General features: G+C 41.1%; 2 protein-coding genes across 5 annotated transcripts in view; both read right to left on the reverse strand.

Annotated features, from left to right (window-relative positions):
* Positions 1 to 14,318, reverse strand: part of LOC135485362 (uncharacterized) — a 35,555-nt gene extending 21,237 nt beyond the window's left edge. Inside the window, exons 1-2 of one of the 3 annotated variants that reach the window (XM_064767309.1) lie at positions 14,225 to 14,318; positions 9,682 to 9,842 (exon numbers count right to left, since the gene is read on the reverse strand). In XM_064767309.1, coding sequence (XP_064623379.1) covers positions 9,682 to 9,733 — 52 coding nt within the window. In that variant the 5' untranslated portion in view covers positions 9,734 to 9,842; positions 14,225 to 14,318. Of the gene's footprint in view, positions 1 to 9,681; positions 10,138 to 14,224 lie in introns of those variants that run through there. The other 2 variants (XM_064767300.1, XM_064767319.1) reach the window with 2 other exon arrangements.
* Positions 14,319 to 16,279: 1,961 nt separating this feature from the next.
* LOC135485375 (glutamate--cysteine ligase catalytic subunit-like) lies at positions 16,280 to 25,089 on the reverse strand. Of its 2 annotated transcripts, none has more exons than XM_064767345.1 (13): positions 24,769 to 25,089; positions 24,195 to 24,301; positions 23,226 to 23,345; positions 22,779 to 22,847; positions 22,246 to 22,418; positions 21,610 to 21,827; positions 21,279 to 21,395; positions 20,740 to 20,878; positions 19,769 to 19,974; positions 18,969 to 19,155; positions 17,822 to 17,892; positions 17,481 to 17,601; positions 16,280 to 16,942 (listed from the first exon to the last, which is right to left on the reverse strand). In XM_064767345.1, the coding sequence occupies exons 1-13, from the start codon at positions 24,958 to 24,960 to the stop codon at positions 16,791 to 16,793; spliced, it is 1,872 nt and encodes a 623-aa protein (XP_064623415.1). In that variant the 5' UTR covers positions 24,961 to 25,089; the 3' UTR covers positions 16,280 to 16,790. The 2 variants fall into 2 exon arrangements, with proteins under 2 accessions (XP_064623415.1, XP_064623403.1); XM_064767333.1 differs by having other exon boundaries at positions 16,280 to 17,024; positions 24,769 to 25,087.
* Positions 25,090 to 26,216: the final 1,127 nt, after the last annotated feature.

Genomic DNA, 26,216 nt, shown 5'->3' on the forward strand with positions numbered 1-26,216 from the left:
GGTTGACTGACTTCGTTACTTCTAACTTGTTGATGGAAGGTTGATTGACTTCCTCACTTCTAACTTGCTGATGAAAGGTTGACTGACTTCGTTGTTTTTAACTTTGTGATGGTAGGCTGATTCATGGATTGGTCAGTCTCATACTTGAACGAAAGTTGATTGACTTCGTTAGTCTTTCAACATTTTCATGAAAAGTTGGTTAAATGATGCTCAACAAATGTCGTGTTGATGTGTCAGCGAAAGAGTTAAAGCAATCAGGTCAATTCTCACATACTGATGATGATGATATTTGATGTAGTTATTTAACAATGGGTGGAACTTTCGTAATGATTAATTAGAATGTTGGAGACAAAAGATGGTCACGTAATTGCTTTGCGAGAAAGGGCAATGAGTTGTAATTATGACAGGCTCTGACCTAGGATTGAACCCGACCTTTGATTTTGGTGGTTATTTCTGCAAGATATGTTTTACATCTGGATGTCACTTCATATTTTGGTGTGTACTATGCGTACGAAACACAATATGATACAACAGTCCTTTAAAATCTCAATCACCTTCAGTTTTGATCGATATCCACACGTTGTATGGTTTTTCGCTTGTAATAAATGGAATATATTATGAATCGATCTCAGCAAAGCGATGCTGGTCACGGCTGAACATCGTCGACGATTCGACCACTGGATGCAAAGTCATGGCATGTGCAAGAGTAATATACACGTAGTCTATCGGCAGTGTACATTACATGCGAGATGTATGTTGGCTATTTCTGACAGTTTAGGTCCTTACGCGCAGGGAGAAATATGCCATGGGAAGATTGGACCTACTGTCAAGATAGCCAACAACACTTTACATGCTGTTGGTAGAATAAGTTGAAGGTAAGGCAACCAACTGTCTATGCTGCTCAGTATCGGGCACAGCAGGGCGAATAACTCCATTTTTGCGACTAAACAGGGTGTATAAAGCCCTGGGAGTAATGATGTAAGATGATATAAATGAAGCTATAACATCAGCGAGAGAAGGTTGACCAATAACAACCAACTACTCTGAGAAAAGAGTGTTAGTGTATCGATTTCATCATTCTGGCTTCCCGTCCTTTTGAACTTTGAGAGGTAAAGCAACCGTAAGACATTCTCCCAGCCAAAGGTTCTCGTTACCAGTAGGATTAAATCCTGTTGGGCAAACACGGATAATGACCGACGCTACTAATGAGCTCGCGATGATACTTCTTTAGCAGCTAAACAATAATTAGGATCAGACAATATGCTGTGTTTCAATTAGGACGATGAGAAAGCCTTCATACGATCACTGAAGAAGCTTAGCTTTTCATTCGTACACAAGGGAACTGCTGTCTGACATAACTTAGCAAATGAGCAGCGATGGTCAATATCCGAGAACAGTGTCAATCGAAAGACAAAATGCGTTTCTTCTTACTTTATATATTAGGTGCTGAGAAGGCTTTATAATACCAACACTGAAGATGAGGTTTCAGCATTTTCTGGGAAAGAAATAGCATCTTAAGCGAAGTCACTGATCGACAAATGAGTAACTAAGGTTATTAAGAAAGGGCTTCTGATCTTTTAATAACTTGACCTTGACTTCGGCGGTATGGCTGTCTTAACACACACCCCGTCTCCTTTCCAGTGAGTTTCCTCAGTTATCGTCAAACGCAGTAAACCATTATTTGGAGAAAGAAGACACAGTTGGGTCTAACAACGAACGTTTCATTGGGAGACCGGCTCGAACAAGAAACTTTCCACATTTCAGTACTGTCAGCATCAGCAACATCCCGAGGAAATCAGGATGTCATGTTCGCTCTTCTAGCCCTCCACACAGAGGAAATCAGGGTTTACTGTTCGTATCTATGGCCCTGCACTCAGGATGCATCAGCCACTCACGGAGACCGCAATGTCAGCAAGTATATACCCAATCAATTGAAGCATTGGGTAGTATGTAACCAACCACGACTTCATACATTCGACAAAGAGGGGTCTGCCATAACTTCGTAATCAAAGTTACAGTGCAAGCTTATTGTTACAAGAAAACGATAGTTGTGTAAATTTCTGTCGGAAATGGTTTTTTGATTCATTACTACCAAGAGTATCACATTTTAGATAAATGCGATGTAAAAAGCTATGACTCACCCTATTGTCATCAAGCAATGAGATTCCCATTCATACATAGTTAATTTACTACCGATTTCTAATGGATTTATCAGTTGTAGAATTTGTAACAAAACGAGGAGGCTTATTAACCATTGCCCGAGGCATTCTCACACATTTCGTGATGAAAAACCATGATGTTTCATGATTGTAATTGAAGGCCTACTTTCTGATTAGCCAGTTTAATTGTCACTATCACACGATGGCAAATAATGATTCCAACAATGCTCTCTGTCATAAGTGGAGATAGTGATCATTTTTAAGTGTGTTAACATTAGTATTCAGTTGGTTTACGTGATCGATGAATGTTTAGCTCTTCTACATTTTATCCAAGGCGTATTATGTTACTTAAATTGCATGCTAGTGAACTGGGTTAGGACACTTGATGCTTTTTCGATCATTAATTGTGAACTTCTTTTTCCTTTGCCCGAAGGTAAAACTCAAGTTTCTAGCTATTCTTATCTGATATTGATGTTCTTCAGTAACTACAGACTCTGTATGATACGAGTACCGTATGTATTTCGTTTAAACCACTGACAAACGCCATGTAATGTATCGGAGTGGGTCCTCAAATTCATATGTATGTATAGGTTTCAAAGCACTACGTCTAAACACAGTATATCAAGTGACTTTTCATGTCCATTTCAGCTTTTTGGAATAATTGCATCGATGATATGTAGTAGGATCTAGCAGCCATTCCATTAATAAACTCGTTCTATCTCGATATTGGTACGTGAAAAACATGAGAGACTAGATTGATAGATCTTCCCGCTAACTTTCTGATGTCTCTTGCAATGATTCCAATCAAACTTATACATGACATCTTCCTTCAGAACGACTAATGCACGAGCCAATGCACTATACATATCATCCAACATAAGTACGCTATTTTCGATCGAACAATTTAAAAGGGAGAGGTAGAGCGTGAGATATGTTGTGGGTTTTTTCATACTGAAACAGGATCATTAAAAATTCGTTATATTTCAGTATCACATACATTTAACACGTAACATTCAATAGATTTTATACAGGGATTGGAGTGAACGAGCCATGGAAGAATTCCAAAGATCTAGCAAATCTTGTTGACCAAAATATCCATTTAGTTGTCTCATTTTACAATGTTTGATGGTAGATCTCACGACCTTGGGTTTCCACAGAAGTTAAAGGGGCTATGTGACACTGGCAAAAAATGGAGGAATTGTAGGTTATTACGAGTTAGAAGTCGCATGTTTCCAGTGCTCACATTAAGGTAAGTACTCCTGTACTTCCGTGAATGTTTCCAAATCAATGCCATTTTTTCAAAACGTGTCATCTTCTGTCAAGCAATCGCCCTATTTCATTGCCCCTTTAAAATGACCCGGAGCAGGGATGTCCATGATAAGTGAGGAACTGTTATAAGACTCCTTGGTGTCCGAATTTTGTGGTCAACTCGAGTTACATAGAGAACTGGGACAGAATGGCAGTACGTGTACATGTAAATTATGTCAATAAATATAACGTTGCTGATAGCAACAAAGCATCCTTTGTTAAATCGCTTTTTTGTGATACTATACGACAATTGATAAAATTGAAACTCTAAAGGTATTGCAATCCAAAAGTATTGAAAAGTCGCTTCTTTAATGAAGATATCAAATTGGTAACATTCAAACTAGTCTTCTCAATGCTACTACAACCAAACTGAACAGTTTGATTACAAATCTTGACCAGTAATGAGACCACGTCTTCAGAAGGACCAATCGCAAATCAATTAAACAGGCAAATATTCGAATGAAACGTTAAATTTCTGAAAGAATTTTATAAATGGCACCTATTCTTACGGATCACTGAGTGACAACACTACCTTAGCCAACAACAAGTAGCAGGTTTTCTTCAATGCTGTAATTTTTCGCGATGATTTTCAACAATATCATTTTGTGTTGAATACGTCGCCGACAGCAAAGGTTTTCTTAACAGCCAATCGGGTAGATGAAGCATTCTTAGCTAATATGCCACTTTTATTGAAAGCAATAGAAAATAATTTAATTATTTGACCTGACCTTAGGGTTGGTTCTCAAATCTGTTGAAGCTTCGCTTTCAAGCTTTCAGTGACCACATTGTCAGGATACCGATGTATAATGCTACGGGCCAGCCTTTCATAACTTGAGAATGAGATCGCTGAGACCATTGACATTTTAAAGAATGCAATATCGTGCACGATACCTGGGGACGTCTACGCATTGGGTTTCTAATGAATGGTCGCTTTCTTGAGGTGTTCCCAGAACCATGCAATGCATCCTTATCGAGTAGCATATACTATACTACAAAAGGCTTCGCACCTCTTTAATGTATCAAGACATTTGAATGGACATTGAAAATGTTTGCATACAAAAATATATTGGTGTATATCACTTGTGTTACGTAGACATTCTACTACATAGGGACCTGTCAATTCTCTCCAAATGAGGACACCCGGTTCTAGCTCTGACGTCCAATTGAAAAGAAATGATATATATGTAATTACATAGCATTCTTCCTTATACGTATTTACCAAGCCTATATATGCATCTGGTATTTATAAATTTCAACACTCGTACCCTTAATCTGTTTATTAGAGCAAGTTAAATTTGACGTCTTTTATATTTGATTTCTATAAGTTCATGAACGCACATTTAAAGTGTCGGTAACTTGTACTTTTAGGATCGTCGCCAATTTCTTACTCAAACACACAAAATTCAAAAAGAACATTGAAAGAACATCGCCACGGTACACATTGCAACACAAGAAAAACTAACTACCAAGTATAAATCATCAAAATTATCATAGAAAATCATGAAGTGAATTCATAAAATGTGTGTCACCATGCCGGAGTTGCTTGAAGATCATACTGATAGAAGATAACTTCGTGCATAAATCAAATACATGTAATTCTATACAGTTAGTGAAACGTTTTGATATTCAATGCTTTCAAAACCAACGCACCAACGAAATTTCAGAAAAATGAAATTTAGCCTACTTCGCTTTTTATCACTGTTGTCATTGTTCACGTCAAGTATTCCTCAAAACCAGAGAAACTAACCATTCATCCAGGATGAGTGGTAGTAGTAACCAGCTATGTTCCAATATACGATCACAACAAGGCTTGACGCCAAAGAATTTCTTGCAATTCTAAAATTCACTTGATAAGACCAATAACCAACGGCGAAGCCAGGGTTGAAAAACGATGTTGACATGGTGACGTCACATTATTAACAACCAATCAGGCGCCGATTTTCTATTCTTGCGCTGCCTCCGCAATAAAAGTAAGGTGCCAAATTTTGTTGTCATCAACTAAAATAACCCGGGCCAATCAATCGACTACTGAAGGCCATATTAACCAAACCTTGGACCCTTTTTGTTTATGCTGCTGAAGTATATAGCCACTGCTGAAGCTTTGGGAAGATTGAAGTGACGTCGTCTATACTCAAGACTGAACCTAGCCTTTTTTGTCGGTATAAGTAGAAAACTGGAAAAATATAGTATGTCATCCTGAATCCTAGTCTGGCAGGGTTTGTGTTTCGGCTCTTTCATTAACTCAGAGGAACTTTCTGTCGGAAGTAGACAGAGCCCGAAGAGAGATTCCATGACATCCTCCCAACCAACAGATCCCCGAGTCCCAAAGTGCTCGTCACTTCTTTCTGTCAACGTTAATGGCCTTAATGACCATTCCAACAATCACCTTTTGAGCTTTTCAAAGTCCAAATTGACACTTAGAGAAAGGAGTTGACAAGGGGCTTCTGAACCACTTTATTTATCTGTCACCCACGGCCATCGGTCAAGAGATAGTGCTATTTTAGCATCTCAACGCTTCGGCCAATTGTCGTTGATTTTATCAGCAAGGGATCAGAAGGGTCGGAACTCAAGGGTATCACTCTAATGAGGGTGACAGCAGTTGTCAATGGGAAACGGATAAACCACGTTTCATGGCATCAGCGTAACCTGTTACAGACAGTACGGTAATCAATTTCTTCGACACAAAACTACTTTGGCGCTTTGATTGATGAGGGATGACTGTTTTTTGAGATGATGTTATATGCAGTGCAGAACAAAGTCATTGGTTGGGCTTTTTCAAGGAACACTTATGTCCGTAAACGAGACGGAAAATAATGAAGAGATGGAAGATAGGTCATCTTTTGAACTGATCTGCTTGAAATGATGATTAAGCGTTTCCCAATAAGGAAGTTGACACCAAATAATCAAAGGATCCAGGCATCTCCGACAGTAAAGACTCCATCAAGTTAACTTGTTGAAGGAATTCCTCTCTACCATCACTGATATCCCGGAAAAAACTCATTAACAATCCATGGCAGTACTGTACAAAGCTGATGCAGAGGAGAAACTGCTTGACACAAATCCTGTATGTTTTGCATGATTCAGCTAATTTGGATGAAAAAACAACTATCACATTCAATCATCGCTCACTATGGTTTCGTGTACTCGTATAATTTTTTTATGCCGAACAACATAACAATCGAGGAATCACTGGTCAATCACCTGCTTATGAGTTCATCACATGAAGCTCTTTTCACTACACAAAGGAAAGTATTGTGCATTTGTATGACGTGATATGATGTGATGTTGAATTGTCCATGAATGTCTAGAACAGTTTGAGTCTGGGTTATCATTGTGTTCGTCCCTACAATATATCAGCGAACATAACATACCAAAGTTTGTTGAAAAATGCTTTCTTTTGTTTGCCTGCACCTACACGATGCATTATATTTTGCTTAGTGTTTCTGTAAGCAAACGACCCCCTGGTTGGTCTGATGAATGAAAATACCATCTGAAATACGTGCAAGAAAATCGTACAAAAAGTCCGTGAGTTTCACTTTGATAACACTATCCAATAGTTTCGCCGTCGGAATTGCATAAAGGTTGCAAATACACATTCTTTTAGGTGATACCGAAAGAAACAGATTTTAGTTACTAGTTTATTTCATCTTCAGAACTGCCGAAAATGGGTGAGAATTGGTGTGTGGCTAGAGGTGGGAGAGGGGCGTTACTAAAAGACGTCTTGCAGAACGTTACAAAACTATCGGGACACACCTTCTCTTCGCTTTCCCTCCATTCATGTTCGATACATCTATTCGAACGGAGAGTGAAATACGAAAGGTCAAAATGACTTCCCTCCGATCGATTACACGAACGATGATACCGGTACTTAATGCAATCGATTTCACAAGGGGTGCACACATTTCATGAGGGTTGCGTTGGCGATCTGTGATGATATATCAAAGAGGCTGTCAACTGATGCGAAACCTATTTTTCAAGGTGCTTATATAAATAATAGCTCCATTGTACATTGTGGCAGAATCATTTCAGCCTCTGGAAATACAAAACATATGTTTGGAATCGGCGGTTCAAGTTCACAGGTTCAAATTACGTCATCAAAAGAGCAGTGACCGTCATAGAAAAATGGCGGAGTTTCGATGAAAGATCTAAGAAACTGGTCTCGTCTGCTTGCTCGTCTGCTGAGGTGGAAGACAGGTGTATGTTGTCATTGCTTAATGAGTTCACACGTACTTATGAAGTTAGCGGCACCTTGGGGTTTCTCTGCTGTTGAAGAAATGGTAGAACTGTGGTTTCGCGTGCTGGCTTCGATTATGTTGTAGACCGGTGTACCTTGTGGTGCCTACATGGGCTACACGGTCTTCGCCACAGGAGCGCAGGTTTCATGGGGTGCTTTTTACATGTTTATTTTCGACCCAATCAAGGCGAATTCGTAGCATGCTTTTACATTCTAGCAAGAATTGAATCTGATCAATGATTGATGGACCTACATAATTATAGGTTTTAGTCTATCCATTCAACCTATAGAATAACGGGTTGGACCCAAGTGCCAAGTGGTGATCATTTGGTGGGTTCGTAAAGAGAGCACCATATTTAGACATATGAACGAATTTCGTATGAAAAGCTCTACATCTTCCTCCGTATGTCCCACAGTGTAGGTTTGGAGTTATTGTGGCCACGTAACGTAATTTTTCCTCCTCTCAACGATTGTCTACTCTGGGATTCTGCTGGTGGAGTTCATGAAAAGAAGGTCATCACCTTGGATACTTCTCCACGTTGTCCTTACAACCCCTTTCCTGACAAGCACCCCGCCCCACGCACCATTCAAGACAAGAATACACTCTTACAGTACATCGCAACTGAGACAATGGCTTTTCATCTTTCATCCGCACTATGTTTTGATGCTGGGGATTGCAGAAAAATTGATGCCATTCTTATTCATATGTGGTCATAATGTATTCTGACGTCGAATAGAAAAGCATTTTTTTCTTGAGTATAAGCAAATTGTGTGATCTTTTACCTTTACCTCTACGTTGCATCAAAATAACCGGGTGTGCATTTAAACAGTTTTCCGCATAGCCAACTCATAAAAGCGAAGTTATTTTAAACATTAATCATTAGATTGGCAAGTACACACTTGGGTACATTGTCCTTGCTCGGTAAGTCTGCCGCAAATTCTTTAAACAGTTCCATACACCGTCTTATAGACGACTACCACTGATGATAATTTGTCTAATTTTAGCCTATTGTTTGGTACTATCGGTATGAATGGAAACGATATGTGTGCTTGAAAAAAGCAAATTGCTACTCTTTGAATGGTTAGAGAGATATAGCACTTAACAGTTCGTGTTCTAAAGACATACGGTAACGAATTCTACATCACCGTAATTAAGTAGACACTATATAGATACTTTAACAGCATTGCATTTTCTTATAACCGGACACTAAATATAGATGCTCGAACAACGCGGTATGTTTATCAGCTAGACACATGTCAAGAGAAGCTCTTGCAGCACCGTATTTTCCATTAACTAGACACCCCAGGTTGATAGATGCCCCACAAATTGCACCGTTTTTTCACAAATGTTAAAGTTTTAACGAGATGAAGGAGACGATCTACGCACACTGACTTTGAAGACGCAATTGTCTCCCTCTTCAGAAACATTTTATAAGACCACTTTGGGAGATGAGTGCACTTCAACATCAAAGTGAAATGTTTCCCTGTTGATGCAGTTTGGCTCTGAACGAGCACTTATACGGATGCCACCGTTCTATGGGATACATTTGGATGACAATGCCACTGGTATCAGACTGTTCTATTAGGACAGTTAACTACTTCACCTTGACGTTCGCCTCTTGGGACGCCACCAACAATTCTAAGCAAATAACCAAAATAAATAATTGTTTTTGAAAGTTACTGGGATTTATGCAAAAGCACACTTAACATTGGTGTCAGCTGACTTTATTGACTTTCGTGTCAATGATAATAGAGGGATAACGAGGAAGATAAATAAATCTGACTAGTTTCTCAACAGTATTGGTTAAAGCTGCGTTGAATAACTCACCAATTGCATGGTTTGTGCAATTGACGGGTTTCGAAATATGCCAGTTGTTGGTTTATGTAATGGGACAAGATATCGTGGCATATATCATTGAATTCTGACGAGATTAACATGGTTTGCACAAATAAACGATAAGAAAAGTCCTCAGTACTTACCGAAAATAACTAATATTCCTATCACGATGAATATATTCCGTGTGAAATCCATTTCTGTCTCTGCTAGCGTGTCTATGAACTAACACTATGGTTTCTCATCTATCCACCATTCTCACAATCACCCATAGCCAATCCTCATGCGTTCAGGCCTCTGGCAATATCTCCACATGAAACAAAGAAATCGGTATTTAGATTAACATTAATGCACTGGCGACAACTATCCTCAAACAACATGCGATCACATATTCCAAGAGCTATATTACGGATGTCGCGGCTTTCACAATCAAAGTGATAACTGACACGGACTCTGTCGCTCGCAGCAACAGAAGCATCAATGGCAAAGCATCAATTCATCGCTCGCAAATCGCTTGAACTAACACACCAGTTCTGTTTTGCTATCGCATCAAACCGGCACTATTGCTGTGTGGACGAATGAGAGACGAATGATATCTTTTCTCTTGAGTTGTCACGCGGTGTGACAATACCTTTAGGCATTCGCTCCCGTATATTTTGCTTTATATTTGTATTCAGACCATGCTAAAGGCCTATTGTAGGATTTTTAGGTCGGTTTTTCATCGGGGTTCTCGCCAACTGGGACTCCGCGTCATCAGAATCACAAAAGATAATGATAAATAGAGATAATGGGAAGGGAAGCGCGAATTACAAAGTCCGGTGGTAATTATAGCTTAACCAGCCAACCATGGCTTATAAAAACCCTCTGGGGCGGAGAACTTTTCATTTTGGAGTGTCTGGCTATTATTCCTTTAGTTAAATTGTGTTATTTTTTATCTTTATCAACACGGAAAGTGGCAGCAATTGTCCACAGTATGGGCCAGAAATAACATTTATCATAACCTTTTCAAGACTTTTTAAATTGAGATTTTGAGAATCCGAGGATATGACTAACTGAAAGACTCCATGTAATTATAGAGCTGCCCGTCAATAGTCATTCATATGATCCAAAAGGCGGTACAAATGGCAGTTTTATGAAGTAGACAGGATGTGGTCTTTGTCCTGTTCGAAAAATCGTCCAAGAATTCACGACTTCTTCTTCCGAAAGGGTAGCAAGACAATGCTATCGTTCGTGGCCATCTTTGGACAGAAGTTGACTTGTAGTTTTTTGAGGGCACGGTTGGTTGTCAAATGTGCACTACTATGTGGTTTATGGCATATTTCAGGTAATTTTACATGTATTTTTTTATACATGCAATTGATCCATCCGAAACCTTCCAATGCAACTGATATTATACGTATTTAGGGTAATGTCCCTTTTTTCACTTTAAGCGTGCTATTCTAGATAAAGTGTATCATGCCTGAAGAGGATACGTTAATTGAAGCGTGTGAAGCCCCTTCTCATGTCAGCATCATCTGGCCATCTTAACCAGCTGCGGATGGCATCATTGCGATGAGCGGCGAACTTAATGCTACTCCAATAAGGTAGAAAAGCATGAGCATATCAAAGTCAACAGCTCGCATCTTTTTCCCCGCCCAAAAAACTGTTAATGTCAAGAGCCACTTGCGAAAATAAAAGATATTGCAAAAGTTTTGGGAAAAACTAAGTTCTTTATAGCACATTCGCAGACAAATGGCAACAACTGGGTAGTAGGTTCGTAGACAGAGGAAACACAATTAGGCTACATATTGTATCACACTCGTTAGCTTCAGTAATTGCCACATTTTGGAGCGTATACAGTTTGTACATTCCGATTTCAGTTCTAAATTTTCGACAGACTTCTTCATCGTGCTTAACAGACAAATCATGCCATCCCTGTCGATTGTGAAAAGCCGAAACGAATATTCCTTGCAGCAAGACTGATCTCCATCGAGCTAGTATCCAGATGGCATTGCGATTTCGGACCCATGGGGGGCAGGATGCACGAGAAGAAAACATTCAAAACTCACCACGACATGATTATGTGCCATACATCACACTGGTAATCCATTGTTTTAAGATGATATCAAAAGTGACTGTCAGCAGTTGACTGTCACTTTTTGTCTCGCGAGAACAATGCCGAGATCCGATGACGCAAGTCTCCAATCTCATTCATGACATCATTTTATAAAATCAATAAGGTCTTGTCTCTTATTGCCAGCAGGTGGAATTGCAATGACAATTAGTGATTAAATATGCATTAACACATCATGCTCTTTGAATGCATTGCTCATCAATGAGCAGTTAAAAAATAACGTTTTTCAATGCATGTGATCACGAAAGTCCCTCCCTGGGGCAGTGATTGATTGTCTTCTGTTACGTAGGCTATTGGTTCAAAGGTCAACAACACTTGTATGTCAATATCAAAAATGCAATTTTGAAGAGCACGGCGTCTCTCGAAATACCCATTCCAACATGAGAGCCATGCAGTGCGATATCTCTCGAAAACGTCTTCACTACAGCAGCTCTCTTCCTCCGGCGCTTGTGATCGGTCGCATTAAGCTTCTTCGAGGAGGAGGAAGATAAGAGAGACTAAAATGCAGGTATTCTGCATGTAAGAAAGCCCCAAAACTTACAACAGGTTTGTTGTCTTTTATAGAAAACTCATCATAGAGAATTGGTCCTTTTGCCCTTGAAATTGCAATTCAACCAGAAACAGTAGTAAAGACTATAAGAACAGCTTCCTTGGCGACTCTATGTGTCATGCCGATAGCGTCATTACCACAAAAAGCACTTGTTGTTGGCAACCATATTACACGGCATAACCATCAACACCATCACATACACGTATAAGTAACTTTAACGTAGCTTTCAACTCAACTTTGCAAATATTATATCTTAAAGGCATTTGTGAAGATAACGATCGCTTACAGTGCCTCGGGAGGCCTATTGATTTCTCATCAAATCCAACCTCAACTGCCATATCAGAGAAATGGATTTTCTTGATTGATGCTCCGACTATACCATCCGCCATGATATTTAACCCATCATGTAGTAAACATACTACGGTGTGTCGTCGTCATCATCACCATCATCGCCATGGATGTTCTATTCTATTCTAGACCTTGCATTTGCGCTCGATGAGGAATTTCGCTGATAGGTCACTGTCTCACTTCCCCGAGAAATAAAGCCCTACTAAAAGGTGTTACAGGGATCGAAGCCACAGGTTTAGTAGTCCGGACCATACAAGATTTTAATGTTGCACGATCATATCTGAGAGCTAGGCCTAAGGTCGGAAACCGGCTCCCCCTGGTGTCTATCAATATTTTGGGTTGTAACATGTGTGAACGGTTTCTCAATACCTAATTCAATCCGTGTCGACTCTCTAAGCATACTATTATAAAGAAGCAGCAATCAGCGACGGAAATTGCAAGGTGCCATAAAGCCACAAACGGTTAATGTGATTCCCTTTTTGTAACCCTCTTTCGCAAGAACGCAGAAGATGACATCAGTCGAGCATTTTCCCGTAAACATGGTGAAAGATACCATGGTCTAAAAGATATCATGCTCAATTGTTCCACTGCAGAAAACACGGGAGAACAATATCCTCATTTCGCGGAAATGTGGTGGGAGCGCATGCCCGATTGGGCAAAAAAACAATTTTCCGGCCCATTTACTGCAAATTGGTATTAGTCCGTCCAATGATTTAGCACAGAAGCTGAAGGGAATCTATCTTTGGTATTGAAGCTGTGGACGACCAAGGCGCATTTGACAAAACCCGAGGACAGACGGCTGAAAGCAACCAAGTATCGTACAAATGTATTGTGGATAGCGCTCAGGAAAGGGGTCGTAATAGTTTACAGTACATAAATATCTGATAAACCGCTTGACAAATGGCTTCCGGTTTTCATGATTTTTAAAAATTCAAAGCGCAAGCCCATTTAACTTGTTGGGAAGGATTTCGAAGGGTGAACTTTCCCATCCTTTTGACAACATCGATATAGAAGCTCGCGTGTTCACAGGGCGCAGAGGTGTGGTGCATCCCGCGGCAAAATACACCAAAAACATATGGGATCATATTGGGGTGTGCATCGATGGCCCGCGGTCCAACTTTGAACTTTTAGCCCTCCGACAAGAAGAGCATGCTCGCGTGTTCAGCAACTGGTCCTTTGTTATATGCTGATGGTTTCGAGTCATCATTTGACATACATGTAACAGGTTTAAATGCTTGAAATATTCCAGGACAGAGTGTTCAGGGAACATGTGCCGTTAATCTCTGAGTTAGTGACTGTCACTGGTCAAGAGAACCTTAAAGTGTGACCATACGCTGGCTGGTGTGACATATTTTCTGGGGAACAGTTTAGACTTCTACACGTACCGGTGAAACAGATGAAATGATCTTTCTTTAGGCACTTCCTACAGTAGAGCCTGCATGTCGATGAGGTATAGTTCTTTACAAAAACTGGAGGCTCCTTACCAAAGAATCATCAACAGTTGTCTCAGTCTGTGGTTAACCCATCACGGTTACCCAATCATTATCATGAAGATTTCCAGCATAAGTGCACGTGCTGGACAAAGCTGATGAGACTGATAATGGTACAACATTTGTTTTCAATAGTAAATGCACAGAATTTATCTATCGGTATGGCAGTGAGATTAAGCGCAACTTACCTCCAAATTTATCTTCTATCCTTGGCTCAAATAACAAAATGTAGGCCGTAGACGCCCTTTTCAGTATTTTATCAGCCACTAGCAGATGTCAAATGTCAGAACCTCTTCAAATATCTAAGAGTGAAGTTCATATATCCTTAGATACGTCATTTGACTAGTTCCTTGAGAATTCCGGGATTACCTTTGGTTATAGCCTTTTTCATATGTCTATCCGTGATCATCCTATACACCGAGGTCCTTCACTTCACTCCTCCCCTTGCTGTTTTATATAACTAGTCGGGGAATACAAGCGCAAAAGGACTGAACCTCATGGTGATCCTTGAGACATGACTGCATTTCACATCATCTATATCCACCAGAAAAAAAGGGATCCAAGACTTTATTACTTCAGCCCATTGTCTTTCAATAAATATTTCTGAGAACGCGTTACCACCGATTCATCATGAAGAACTCGGCAGTGGAGCAGCGTCTCTCAAACCCGCGAGCAAATCCGAAAAGATCCGAAGAAATATCGTTTCCGAAGAGATAAATCGATTTCTCGTAACGCTGAAAGCACAATAGTTTAAGACATAAGCCCACGTCCTTCTCCTCAACACTGGGCTCAGATTCAGTAATACACAAGCGAAAACGTAATGGAAGACGACTCAAAGGTGGAAACGAACTTTTTGTTGACTAAGACATTGATTATTCGATATCCATATAATTGTATAATTTCCTTTTTCCCTAAGCAAAGATACGTTACCTGGGGCTAATTGCCATGGAATATCCAAGACAGGTGTACCCTGGTTTCATTTTCAACCATTTGTTAGTTAATTTTTACTAGTTTCTATTCTAACGAATCATTTGTCAAAACCAGGATACTTCTAAACATAGGGAATGCGCTTCAGTTCTTTCACTGTTTGCTTTATTTTCGATACCAAAGAGATACAGAATTCTAGATCATATACCACCTATCATATACTAGTAGTGTGGTTCGATTTCTGTGTCACCTAATGTAATCGGTTGTTACAAGGCCCTCGTGGAGATATTACAATAAATTATTGTTATGACAGACTGGTGACTGCTGGTCTGATGCAGATGTGGTCTATTCTTACTGAAACCTTTTATAAAGGTTTTCTTTCGTTTCTGTGAAACATAAAATATTATTCTATGGTCCTGGAGAGAAATCAACTTTACACACTGCTGATCAGGTACAGCAGTTTAAACTACATGTCTGGTTTTCACCAATGAGCTAATAACGCAACGTTTTTCAATTTCTTAAGAAATCGACTCCATTACGATACTAGGCCAGGTAACCTCGTCCCTCTTGCTACCTAGCCGATGTAATGACTGAATGGAACAGACTGCTGAGAGTCTATGACGATATCTCCACTGTCACATGACGTTCATTACCAACCTCAGCTCGAATGAACTCTAGACCGGCCAACCGCCTAACGTATGACCGGAACTATTTCTTGATCGCTGCTTTGGAAAATGCGGCCTGGTCCGTCCAACTACAAGAGGTTCAGTGGATCGGAGCATATTTCAGTGGGCTAGACGAACTCGACCAAAGATCCCGGAAGTTCTAGGGCGTCCGCTCAAAAAAACAAATAATCGGAAGTTTGGGAATCTTCTTCACTGGTGCTGTCATCAATGTCATGGCAAGTTAATTTTCATTTTGCCATCAGCGGAACAATACCACGAAGTTTCACATCTGAGGCATGATATTCCCGATCTCACGTCACTGAGCGGACGTCTACACGGTATATATAGGCTACACACGAATCTTCTTCCACAGGTTTCATGCGTGTAACGCTTGCACCAGCTAATTATCATCCACTGCAAGTAATGCATAACGTGTGAAAAAGTAAGTAAGCAAGCTACTCGGCTGCATTTGTCTTCTTCACGAACGAGGATTCTATTGCATGGAGTAGCATTGTATTTACAAGGTTCTTTTCCAGGGCTGTTGGCCTGCATCCAGTGCGATCGCAGATTGTAAGTGATGCTCTCCCATTACGTGAGATAGTCTTACAAGATAAGTCACTTAGAGATTAGAAAGAACAACAAAGGCGTTCCTCTGAAGCCTTGATTTATTATGAAGCTACATGTATTTACAAAGTGGAAAGAGTCACAAGTGTGAAGGTCGTTGTACAGGGTGTAAGAAATGATTTTGATATAGTTTTAAGGAGAAAAATATTTATAAAGTATATTTCTGAAACAATTCTGGTTCTGTATAGGTAAATATGTTAAAACATCTTTCGGTACATACATGCAGTTATCATACATAAGCAAATATGCCATTAATAAAGTCATTATACATTTATAATTATCAAAAATAGAAACACAAAGTGCTAAAGTAACACTAAAAAAAACCCGTATGCCTATTTGTATAGCGGAGAATTGAACGGATACAAAACACAGGGAGCCTGGATGCGGCACTACTATGACGTCTCAAAAATAACTCGAAGGCTCAAACGAATTCTTCAGACGCTCCGCCAAAAACTACCACCAAATAATTGGAATTGTTATTTTTTAAAGTCTTAATTCCTATCACATTGCTCTTTTCCGACACGCCTCGCACCATTTTTTATTTTATTCTCCAGAAGTCGATGCTTCCTTGCGTAAGCGGGAGGTATGTCCTGTTTCGTCCGCGTCGAGAAATCACCCAGTAACTCTGGACACGATTCATTACCGCGTGAGATTCTGTCGCACTTCTTGAGAAGGTCGTATTCGATTCTGCTGGAAACGACAGAATCTTGTTTATAGTTTGAGTGATTGGTGACGAACTCCCGTATCCAGCGGGCTGTCGTCATGATTTCACCTGAAACGATTGGAAATTGGGAGACAGGTTTGCAAAGGCCTTCAACAGGTGAAGTGAATATGCCGAAAGGCTTATACCTCGCACGTTCTGAGCTGGAATGTCTGAAGATAATTTTCCAGACAAGTCAGGGGTGCTAAATTACAACTCATCCCCTGTCTGCCTATCCAAAGCAGCAGATAGCATGTAGCGGATCGAAGCCTATTTTAATGGGCAAGTTGTTAGTAAGCATGTAGATCCACGGACATCGTGAGATCAGGCATATTTTACTCCTTCATGTACGTCGTGTACGGTTGAAATATCGATAGGTGGAGTAGATTGAAAACGACTGGTGCCGGGATGGTGGACCCCTTACGTTCTGCCAAATCTGATGATGCCGCCTTATTTTGGATGAGGTTTTCATTTCGGGGTGTATAGTTTTCGGAAAGGAGATGAATGTTAACTTTGACCCGACTGTACCTGACGCTCTTTTCTGTATGAAAGTGAGATATTGCTGTATGGTGCAGTGCGTGTCGATATCAACCTCCATATTGGCTAAGTAGTCTTTGATCACAGGGACGAGGCCAGGGAAAACATTCTCCTGAAATGAGGATGAGATCGGTCGCATGTCGAAAAAAGTTGGTACGACGACAGGCACTGAGACGGGGCATTGCGTCCGTGAACGAGCTCTGAAACTTCTCATGAAAACCTTTCCTACTGTGATGCACAACAAAATGTACGGACAATTTCTTTATTAAATAGTCAACTGCATTCTGATACCGCCATGCCATCTTCTGGTTTCTGTCTAAACTTCTGCGTACCTTGCCGTTGATGATTTCATCAATGGACATTGAAATGTATTCTTCACCATCATCTGCCGTCTTTCCATATGCTGCAAGGTAAATATAGTTCAAAGAGGCGGTTAGTTCGTGTACACTGTTAATATGTGCCCCCCCCCCCCCTCCTCCCCCTATGATTTATGTCCACACAATGGCTCTGTGGCGATTCGGATTCAGTACGTTTTCAAAACAGTTAATTTTCATATCAGTTCAGCCCTGGCCATAACAATAGATTGAAATCTTGACACTAGAGGCGCTGATTTCGTTCTGAAATGTTTTAATTTCGGCACTGGGCCGAGTTTGAATAGATTGATTGGAAAGAAAAGCAAGTGCGCCGTCTATCAAGCGGCAATGGAATTAGATACAGATCTACATTATGATCAGCCATTGAACACGTCAACAGTTAACTTAATCAAAATACCGCTAGCGATGTCCAGCTTTAGCGATATATAATTATAAATGATCGCTATCAAAATACAACATATGGTGCACCGATCGAGTTTTTAATAATTGGCTCACCAGATGTTGTAGTTAGAATCTCTACCTGATCAAATGATAAACTGCCTGCTGGTGGTGAGCCTCCGACCCCATATGCACTGGCTGCGTTATAATGACCACAACTGATACATGATGAGCCAGAGTAAAGCCACATCACACCGGATTCTTAATGTTATCACAATAGCGAATGCCGGCAAATATCACGAGCACCTGTTACGTATCAGTAGAAACCACGTATTCCTATCGACTATCAATTTTATTGCCACTTCTCGCATATCCCATCAGATTATGGATTCCGTGATACGTGTACGTGTGCACCGGATCATTTTATTTGCGTGATTTCAAGTTTGCTTTAATGACAATACGCCTTAAAATGGATGTTGAACATGATCCCATTGCAAGCGCGGTGGCACAGTGGAACAGCGTCTAAACTGTGATCGGAAGGTCATGGGTTCGAGCTTCGGCCAGTGCCTCTTAGTGCTTTCACCTGGCTTTCAACCGACGCGTGTGCGGTGTGCGCTCCTTGGTTCCTAAAGAAATGTTTCTGAATAAGACGAAATGAAATGAATGTAAAGGGTTTTGATACAAGTGCTAAGAACTACATTTCATTTCACATTTCATTGCAACTTACGTGTATTAATGTCCTTCCTGAAATAGAACTTTTCAGTCAGAACAGCATCCCGCTTCTGGGCCGTCTGCATGTTCGCATCCACCTTAGATATCGGGATAAGGAAATTAAGCCCGAACGAGAGGATTGCCCGAGTCAGTATCACCAAGAAGACTGCGTAGGCTGCGTTCTCAAAATCTGTCAGCTGTACCTGAAAGAAAGGGCTTTATGGATCCATACTCATGGGAGGTTTCAGGACGACACTACATCCATGGAAATCACCTTTCCTACTGGATCATGAACGGATGGCTTTTTGTAATTTCGAGCAGAGCTAGAATGATACACAAAATTTGCCTCGAAGCGGGGCAGTGTACGGTGTTGTCGGTGTTCTCAGGGCGGGGCTGTGGTGCAGGTATACGGCGTTATCGAAAGGGAGTTGATACCAAAAATATTACACGCAGAAACTCGATCATGACCCCGCGTTTAAGGATACAAATTGGGGACACTCAGCAACTGACTTATTAGCCCGTTTGGCCAATAATGCAAGAAGTCTGTACAAAATTGAAGATGCAATAATATTGCTATAAGGTGGCCAAGTTCCATACATGTATTGTGTAAAAATGAAGTTAGTAACATAGGCCTATTTACGCATTCTTGTACAAGTCTAGTGTAAGTACGTACAATAGAGGTTGATATCATCGTTGAACGAGGCTGTTTCAATACCGTTCAGTGTATTTTTGTGTGTTTTGCACGGCTTGACCACCTTCTTCCACTTAATGCATCAACAATTCTGCTTTAGGAAATAAAAGAATGAGTTCAGTTACCTCTGTTGGCCGGAATTCTACTCTCCACCCTATGCCCGAATTCGGCGGCGGGAGCTTGAATCGCATCGTCTGCCAATTCGTGGACTGGATGTTTTCGAAATGGTCAACATCTTCTTCGTCATCTTGATCGATCTTTTCCTTGTACATTATAATTGTGTCTCGAATAAACAAGTGAGCAATATGTTGAGCTAAGTGTCTGTCAATACCTGAAAAACATATGACAGGGATATTTCTGAACAGTACTGAAAATCAACCCAGCTCGACAAGTCCGGCTTGCCAAACTGATAAAGAATTCTGCATTGTTGTTGTTTGGTAAGCACGGCTTGCCAAAAAGTCACTTCCAAAACATATCAGAAAACGTGCAACGGGTCCCGATACACAATTTTCTCCTTGTGCCAATACGCGGTACAATGTCGACGTCCGTCCATCATGTCCCACGCAAAGCCAAAATAAATTCCAGTCAAATATCTTTACCGGTAGTAATAAAAAAAACTCTGCATCATGCCACAATCACCATTACTTGTCAGATGACAGTCCTCTTTTGTTGAAAGTCGGCACTCAACTGAAAGCAGGTCCCGATGAGTTCCGGATGGGCAGGTAGGCTATCTTGTCAGATTGGGGGTCAACAATTCATGACACTTTCAATAGCTACAAAGAATGTACACTCTCTTTTAAATGACGTGCATGTTGATTGATCACCTGATGGACGAGACAGAGTCAATTCAATAGTTTGTATAAAAACAAGTAGGCCATACGGATCTATAGTACCCGTAACTGGGCCGGCGAATCATGTACTGCCCTACCTCCTTCTACGAGCTGCAACAGACAACTTATATTCTTTTTATATCATTTCGAATTGTTCAGTGAATTTGAATGTTAAATTGGCCGGATTCGCATGCCATATCGGATGCACTATGGGCCACGGATCTATAGTACCCGTAACTGGGCCGGCGAATCATGTACTGCCCTACCTGCTTCTATGAGCGTTTTCTCTGCCTCCTCGTCTCGGACAACTTCAACATCATTATATCGCTCACTGCCCGGACACAAGTAGCAATCTATGGAGTCGTACCGTGACTTTGGAATCACGAATTTGTCGTTTTTTAATGGCTGCAATGGCGAAAGAGTTCCAGTGAACGGCTCTGTTATAATTTCACATGCCCGATAACCCAAGTTGTGACCATTGTCCTTGGAAACGCACACACTACATGTAATATTACTGACATAAATTCCATTCTTACTGGTGAACCGGTGTCTGTCGTTTCCCTTCAAAAATGGGGAATAACCAAACCAATAAACCGGTTTGATGGTTTTATCTGGAAGGCATGGTATCCTCTCTTAGATCTCATGCTAGATGTTGTGGTAGTCGCAAATACTGAGATAAGTATTGCCAAGGTTGTTCTTTCCATGGAAAGGATACCAGAGTCTACGGTGTTTACTCCAATGAGCATCAGTCCTGCTGAATAGTGGACTCATCTTGCTGACATTTCACCATTCTTGTGATGCTTACCTTTACCCCCCTCTCCTCTTCCGTCCTGTCATCAATGGCTGCAGCCAAGACGTGCCATCGACAGTCAATATCTGATAGGTAGCCGCGGTAGATTGGGCTACCAGCACTCAATGCAAGCTAAAAAAACGAATGCATCAAACAAAACGTGTTTAAACGTGTCTTGTTGATTTCTTAGATTTACTGCTGGAGATCCCACAATCTAATCGAAGCAATCTATAACAGGGAATATGTGCGCGGCTGCGTTATAAATTGACCATCAAAATCATTTTCTGATGGTGGCTTCGAAGAGTCATGACTTGAACAAAATGACTAAATCTACCGTTTTACTTACCAGTATCGGGGCCAAAGGTGCCAGCTGATCGTATAGTAACTTGGCCTCTGAGATGCTGAAAGCCTGAAAGGTCATTTGAAGACAGCACATACCGAAGCCGTAGGTCATACTGTCTAGATAGATATGATCTGGTTTCGAGTTTCTCTGCGCTGATCCATCGTCGCCATAGATGGATAAGTCTTCGATGAAGGGGGACGGCGTCCGTTTATCTTTGTAAACTTAAGTTAAAGAAGTAGACATATTTTTGGATAAGAAATAACTGGTATATGGCTAGTTGGGAATCCTGCTGGTTGGGATACATTTTACATGTTTGCAACAGACAACTTCAGTGAATTTGAATGTTAAATTGGCCGGATTCGCATGCCATAGCGGATGCACTATGGGCCACGGATCTGTAGTACCGTAATTGGGCCGGCTAGGGCTGATGGGCCGATGCAAGATAGCGTTTAAGCACCGCGAAAACGATCGATCATTGTATGTGTCTTTTATCAGCACATTTGTCCATGTGGCAGCGATTATAATCGCACGGTAGGTCGCAGTGACAAATGTTGCTCCTCGACGCGGTGCTTCTGATCAGTGAAATCTTGCCCCAGCCAAGAAGAAACGAGGGGGAAGAAACGTATAATGTTAACCTACTGGGAACGTTAATTGGCTGCGTCTCCCCTCTTCTTTCACGTGAGTTCCTCGTCATCAGATGAAAACGTGGGTGACCCACATTGATAAGGTCGTGAGGGAGAAATAGTGATTGGGGTGAGCCTTGTTTTGGTGTAGGCTTCGTAGGAGGCAACGTAAAGTTCCCACAGCCAAGCCTGAAGGAAAGAAATATTGCACTTCTTACTATTTGATGGTGTGGTATACCTAATTTCATAGAAGACCTTGCAACTACGAGGGCAGAACATTCATCATATTTATCGTTTTGTAATAACTGGCGATTTTTTGGACGGGTCGCTGTGCGGTGAAAATAGACAACCAGACTCGAAAGCTTTTATACTGTGTAAAGTCATATTAGAAACGCAATCCCTCTTGTTTCAACATCGTCAATGTTTCCTTAATAAGTCAGCTATAACAAGAGAGAAGGACGAAACTTCTCGGGAAATCAAGTCTATTCCTGCTTCGCCGGGATGGCGAAGATTGCAGTCTCTATCACAATTTAAATATCTTTCCCTTACCTTGGAAATGAGACCAGGCTAAGTAAACTTTCGTCACAGTCATTACAGAGCGCTAACGCCGCTGCCCGCCTGAAACAGTAAACTGAGGTTAAAAAAATACCAGAAGCGGGACCCTATTCAGTGAAAAATCATGGCTCTATAGCTGTCGGTCTATTGGAAACACTGAAATATAGGGAACACTAGGTTCACACATCATTATTCGAAGTCGAGTAATACAAACAGTTTTCAAGATTCATCTCGTGGGATCGATTACACATCTTACATTAAATACCGTATTGATGGCGGAGCCTGTTCAGTATACATCGTTCAGATATATAACATCGGGTTTCAACTTTTGATAACTGGTAACTTTCAGCAACTATCTCTTCAGAATGACACTGCTCAAGGGAGAGAAACAATCGGATATTACTATCTTCGATTTCCTCATACTCTCACATGTACATGTACCTTCTTCTCATATTTGCCTCGACGATGTTGAAATAAGCCAGGTCGCACCCATAAGGCTCTCCTGGTGAACCTTCCATCATGTATTCCGCATATTCTGGTCTCCAAAGTCCTGTGGTCAGTCTGGAACAAACATGAGGGGAACAAATTTGAGTGTGTTATAAAATATGGAACGTCAAAAAGCTTGTTAATCACTGATTATAAGACTTTGAGGGTTTTTAGTCATGTGGATGTGTGACACGGTTTAAATGATGTCCGTGGTGCCTACTTTTTTCAGAGGACATTTGACTCATACGCCGGCAATCATCAAGGTGCTTGCCAGACTGATACTCAGTACATGGAGAAAACCTGATGATTCGTAAAAAATAAATGACCCGCAGCTTTTTTCATGATCACCCACCTAAGTTTTATTCATTTGAGACTTGCTAATACGTGAGAAGCGCGACGTGTCTCTTTGAATATCGGTCAATGACTTCGGCATTTTTATTGTTGGTGCATTGCTCTCGGAGGAGTGACTTGGGAAAAATTCTCGAAATTTAATGGCCGAAAAGTGAGTTACATGTATGTAGGCAAATATCGTAAGAGGGTGACGATATGATGCTCTTTCGCACGAGGTGCTTATTTGGGACAACCAAGGAAGTTTTTTTAGAGCGGAGCGTAAAAAGCTAGTCATAGTTCATGTCATGTAATGTCACTGAGGTCAACGCGATGAATAGATGTTTTACTCCGAGATGATTAATCAGAGCATGTCCTTAGATGGAACAGTGATTATTTTATGCGACCCAATTTTAATCTATTTCTTCTCAACAAGAAAGGTCATGTTGTAAAGATGTTGCGGAGAAAGGGGATTAGGGAGGGAAAATGGAGGTTTCCAAGAAAAAATCTGCAAGCCCTTCAGTTGCTCCATAGGGGAAATTTTTTGTCCTTAGAAAGTAGACTCTACATGTATGGCCGATCTACATTAAAACCTACTTGTTTTCTTCCTCATTTTCTTGAAGTTTGTGCGTCAATTCCGTCGCTTTGAGATTCACTTGAACCATTTTATTATCATCATCATACTTCACCAGCATATATTCAATCTGGAAAAAACGGCAACCTGAATCACGGCGCAGCCGGCGGTTTGTATTGCAGAGATCGAAACGTGCGATATTTATCGCTATTCTGCAGGCAAAATTAGAGCGCAGTGACCTTACTTCAAACAGCGTCAGCAGTTCTGTAGTTCATCGACCCCGTTCGTGAATACGAGTCGGTATGAACTGGGAAACGACCTGATCGATGCACTGACTCACCCAGGAGAATCAGCACCACATTTTCCAAGGGCCTTCCGATCGGTTCGGCTCCCTTCGAGGTACGACTTCGGGTCATCCCCATATTCCCCAGCTCACCTCACTGCACCCAACTAAAATATTGCATCAAAAGCACAATTATAGGTGCATGGCAGCGAATTCAAGTGTCTGCAGTTTTGAAGAAACCCTTATAAGCCAGAAATAAAATAATAAAATGAAGTAAAATAATAAAAAAAACTACAACACTAAGCTTTACTTGCCTCATCGCCCCACTTCAACTCCATCATCGCATCCATCTTCTCTCCGCGATTATTCTCCCGTAGATCCTGCATAAGTTTGGTAACTTTGTGATACTGGTTAATAAACTGTAGAATACCATGTTTCCTGACGTGGTCCGCTTGTCTTTTCGTCTCCGCCCAGGTAAGGGGCGTTCCCTCTGAAAGGAGACCCATCCAGACTCAGATTTGCAGTCAGAAGCGGAGAAGACTCAAATCCTCAGCCTTGAAAACAAACAAGTAGTTCCTCGTTTGCCACATCCAACCCAAGTTTCGTCACGATCCGTCCCCAGGTCGAACGTAACATGTACACGCAGTGAACATTTGATGAGATCTATTTTCTAAGGAATTTTCATTGTTCGCGGTACATGAGTCGTTGTTCACACGAAATTACCTGAATATGAATCAGTCAGCCAGGTGGAATAAAAAAATAGCATGAAAAGGTCCCATTCATTGGCAGTGGGTGGATTTAATGACTATCAGCGGTAACACACAGTAGGCCGACAGTTAGACTCCCGGGGCAGTCCATTGCATCATCCTACATGTAATTCAATTGGATCCCGTATGCCAAGGGACGAGGCCGGTCCACTGCGTCCGGAGTGTACCGACGATTATCTGAGGGAGCCAAGGGTAACAGACGGCTTGAAATTCTATTCATACTTTGAGATCCTGTTTGGGTTATTGAGAATATTTAGCATCAATGGTTTTATCTATTTATTAGTCAAAAACTTGGATTGGGATATTTTATTGGTAAATTTTACAATAGTTAGTAATTTTCCCTTTGGAAGGATGGATATAATTGTGCTCAGGCCGTCACACTCTTATCACCCGTCAGCTGTTGTCAATATGCGTGTACATTCTGACAAAATAAACAGGGAGATTGTGCTCATCCAGGATCGTTGTTGCCATTTGGGAATCGCCGGGACAATAGGCCTGGGTCACAGATGCTCGTTTATATCAGGGTCTTCCTGTTCAACGACGCATGCGCAACAGTTGATGCTTAAAAGGAAGGGGTGTGCCCTGACCCAGGACACTCGCTTGCGGGCTTCAGTTTCAATACGACCTTCCATCGGCACACTGCAGGTCAAGATCTACGGCCTCAACGTGGGAAGGCTCCCTCATCACCGAAGGTTGGTATCTGTGGATGATCCGAATCGAACGAATTCTTATTCGGATCATGACCGATATCAGTGCTTGGTGACACAAGTCATGACGAAAGGGTTTATTTAAAGGAAACCTAGGGAATGCATGACCTGGTAAAAACTAAGGTGTGATGAGGGTTCACATAACACCATGAACACTACAGTCTTTGGTGTCAGACATCTTGGTTGACACTAGTGATCAGTGTTTGTAAGACTACTTTTTAGCACCATCTGTCTTGCACCGCTTTACACTGTTTGTGTTTGACAAAGGGCTACAATGAAGCCGTTTTT

This window comes from Lineus longissimus, chromosome 1 (assembly GCF_910592395.1).
Source record: "Lineus longissimus chromosome 1, tnLinLong1.2, whole genome shotgun sequence".
In the NCBI taxonomy this organism is placed as follows: Eukaryota; Metazoa; Nemertea; class Pilidiophora; order Heteronemertea; family Lineidae; genus Lineus; species Lineus longissimus.

Bases quoted from the DNA above. Each gene is read 5' to 3' on its own strand.
- LOC135485375 (XM_064767333.1), bottom strand. From the start codon at position 24,960: ATGGGTCTCCTTTCAGAGGGAACGCCCCTTACCTGGGCGGAGACGAAA. The intron at 23,346-24,194 runs GTAGGTTTTAAT...TGTTTGTTCCAG, and splicing joins GAAAATGAGGAAGAAAACAA to ACTGACCACAGGACTTTGGA. The intron at 22,419-22,778 runs GTAAGGGAAAGA...TCTTTCCTTCAG, and splicing joins AGCCTGGTCTCATTTCCAAG to GCTTGGCTGTGGGAACTTTA.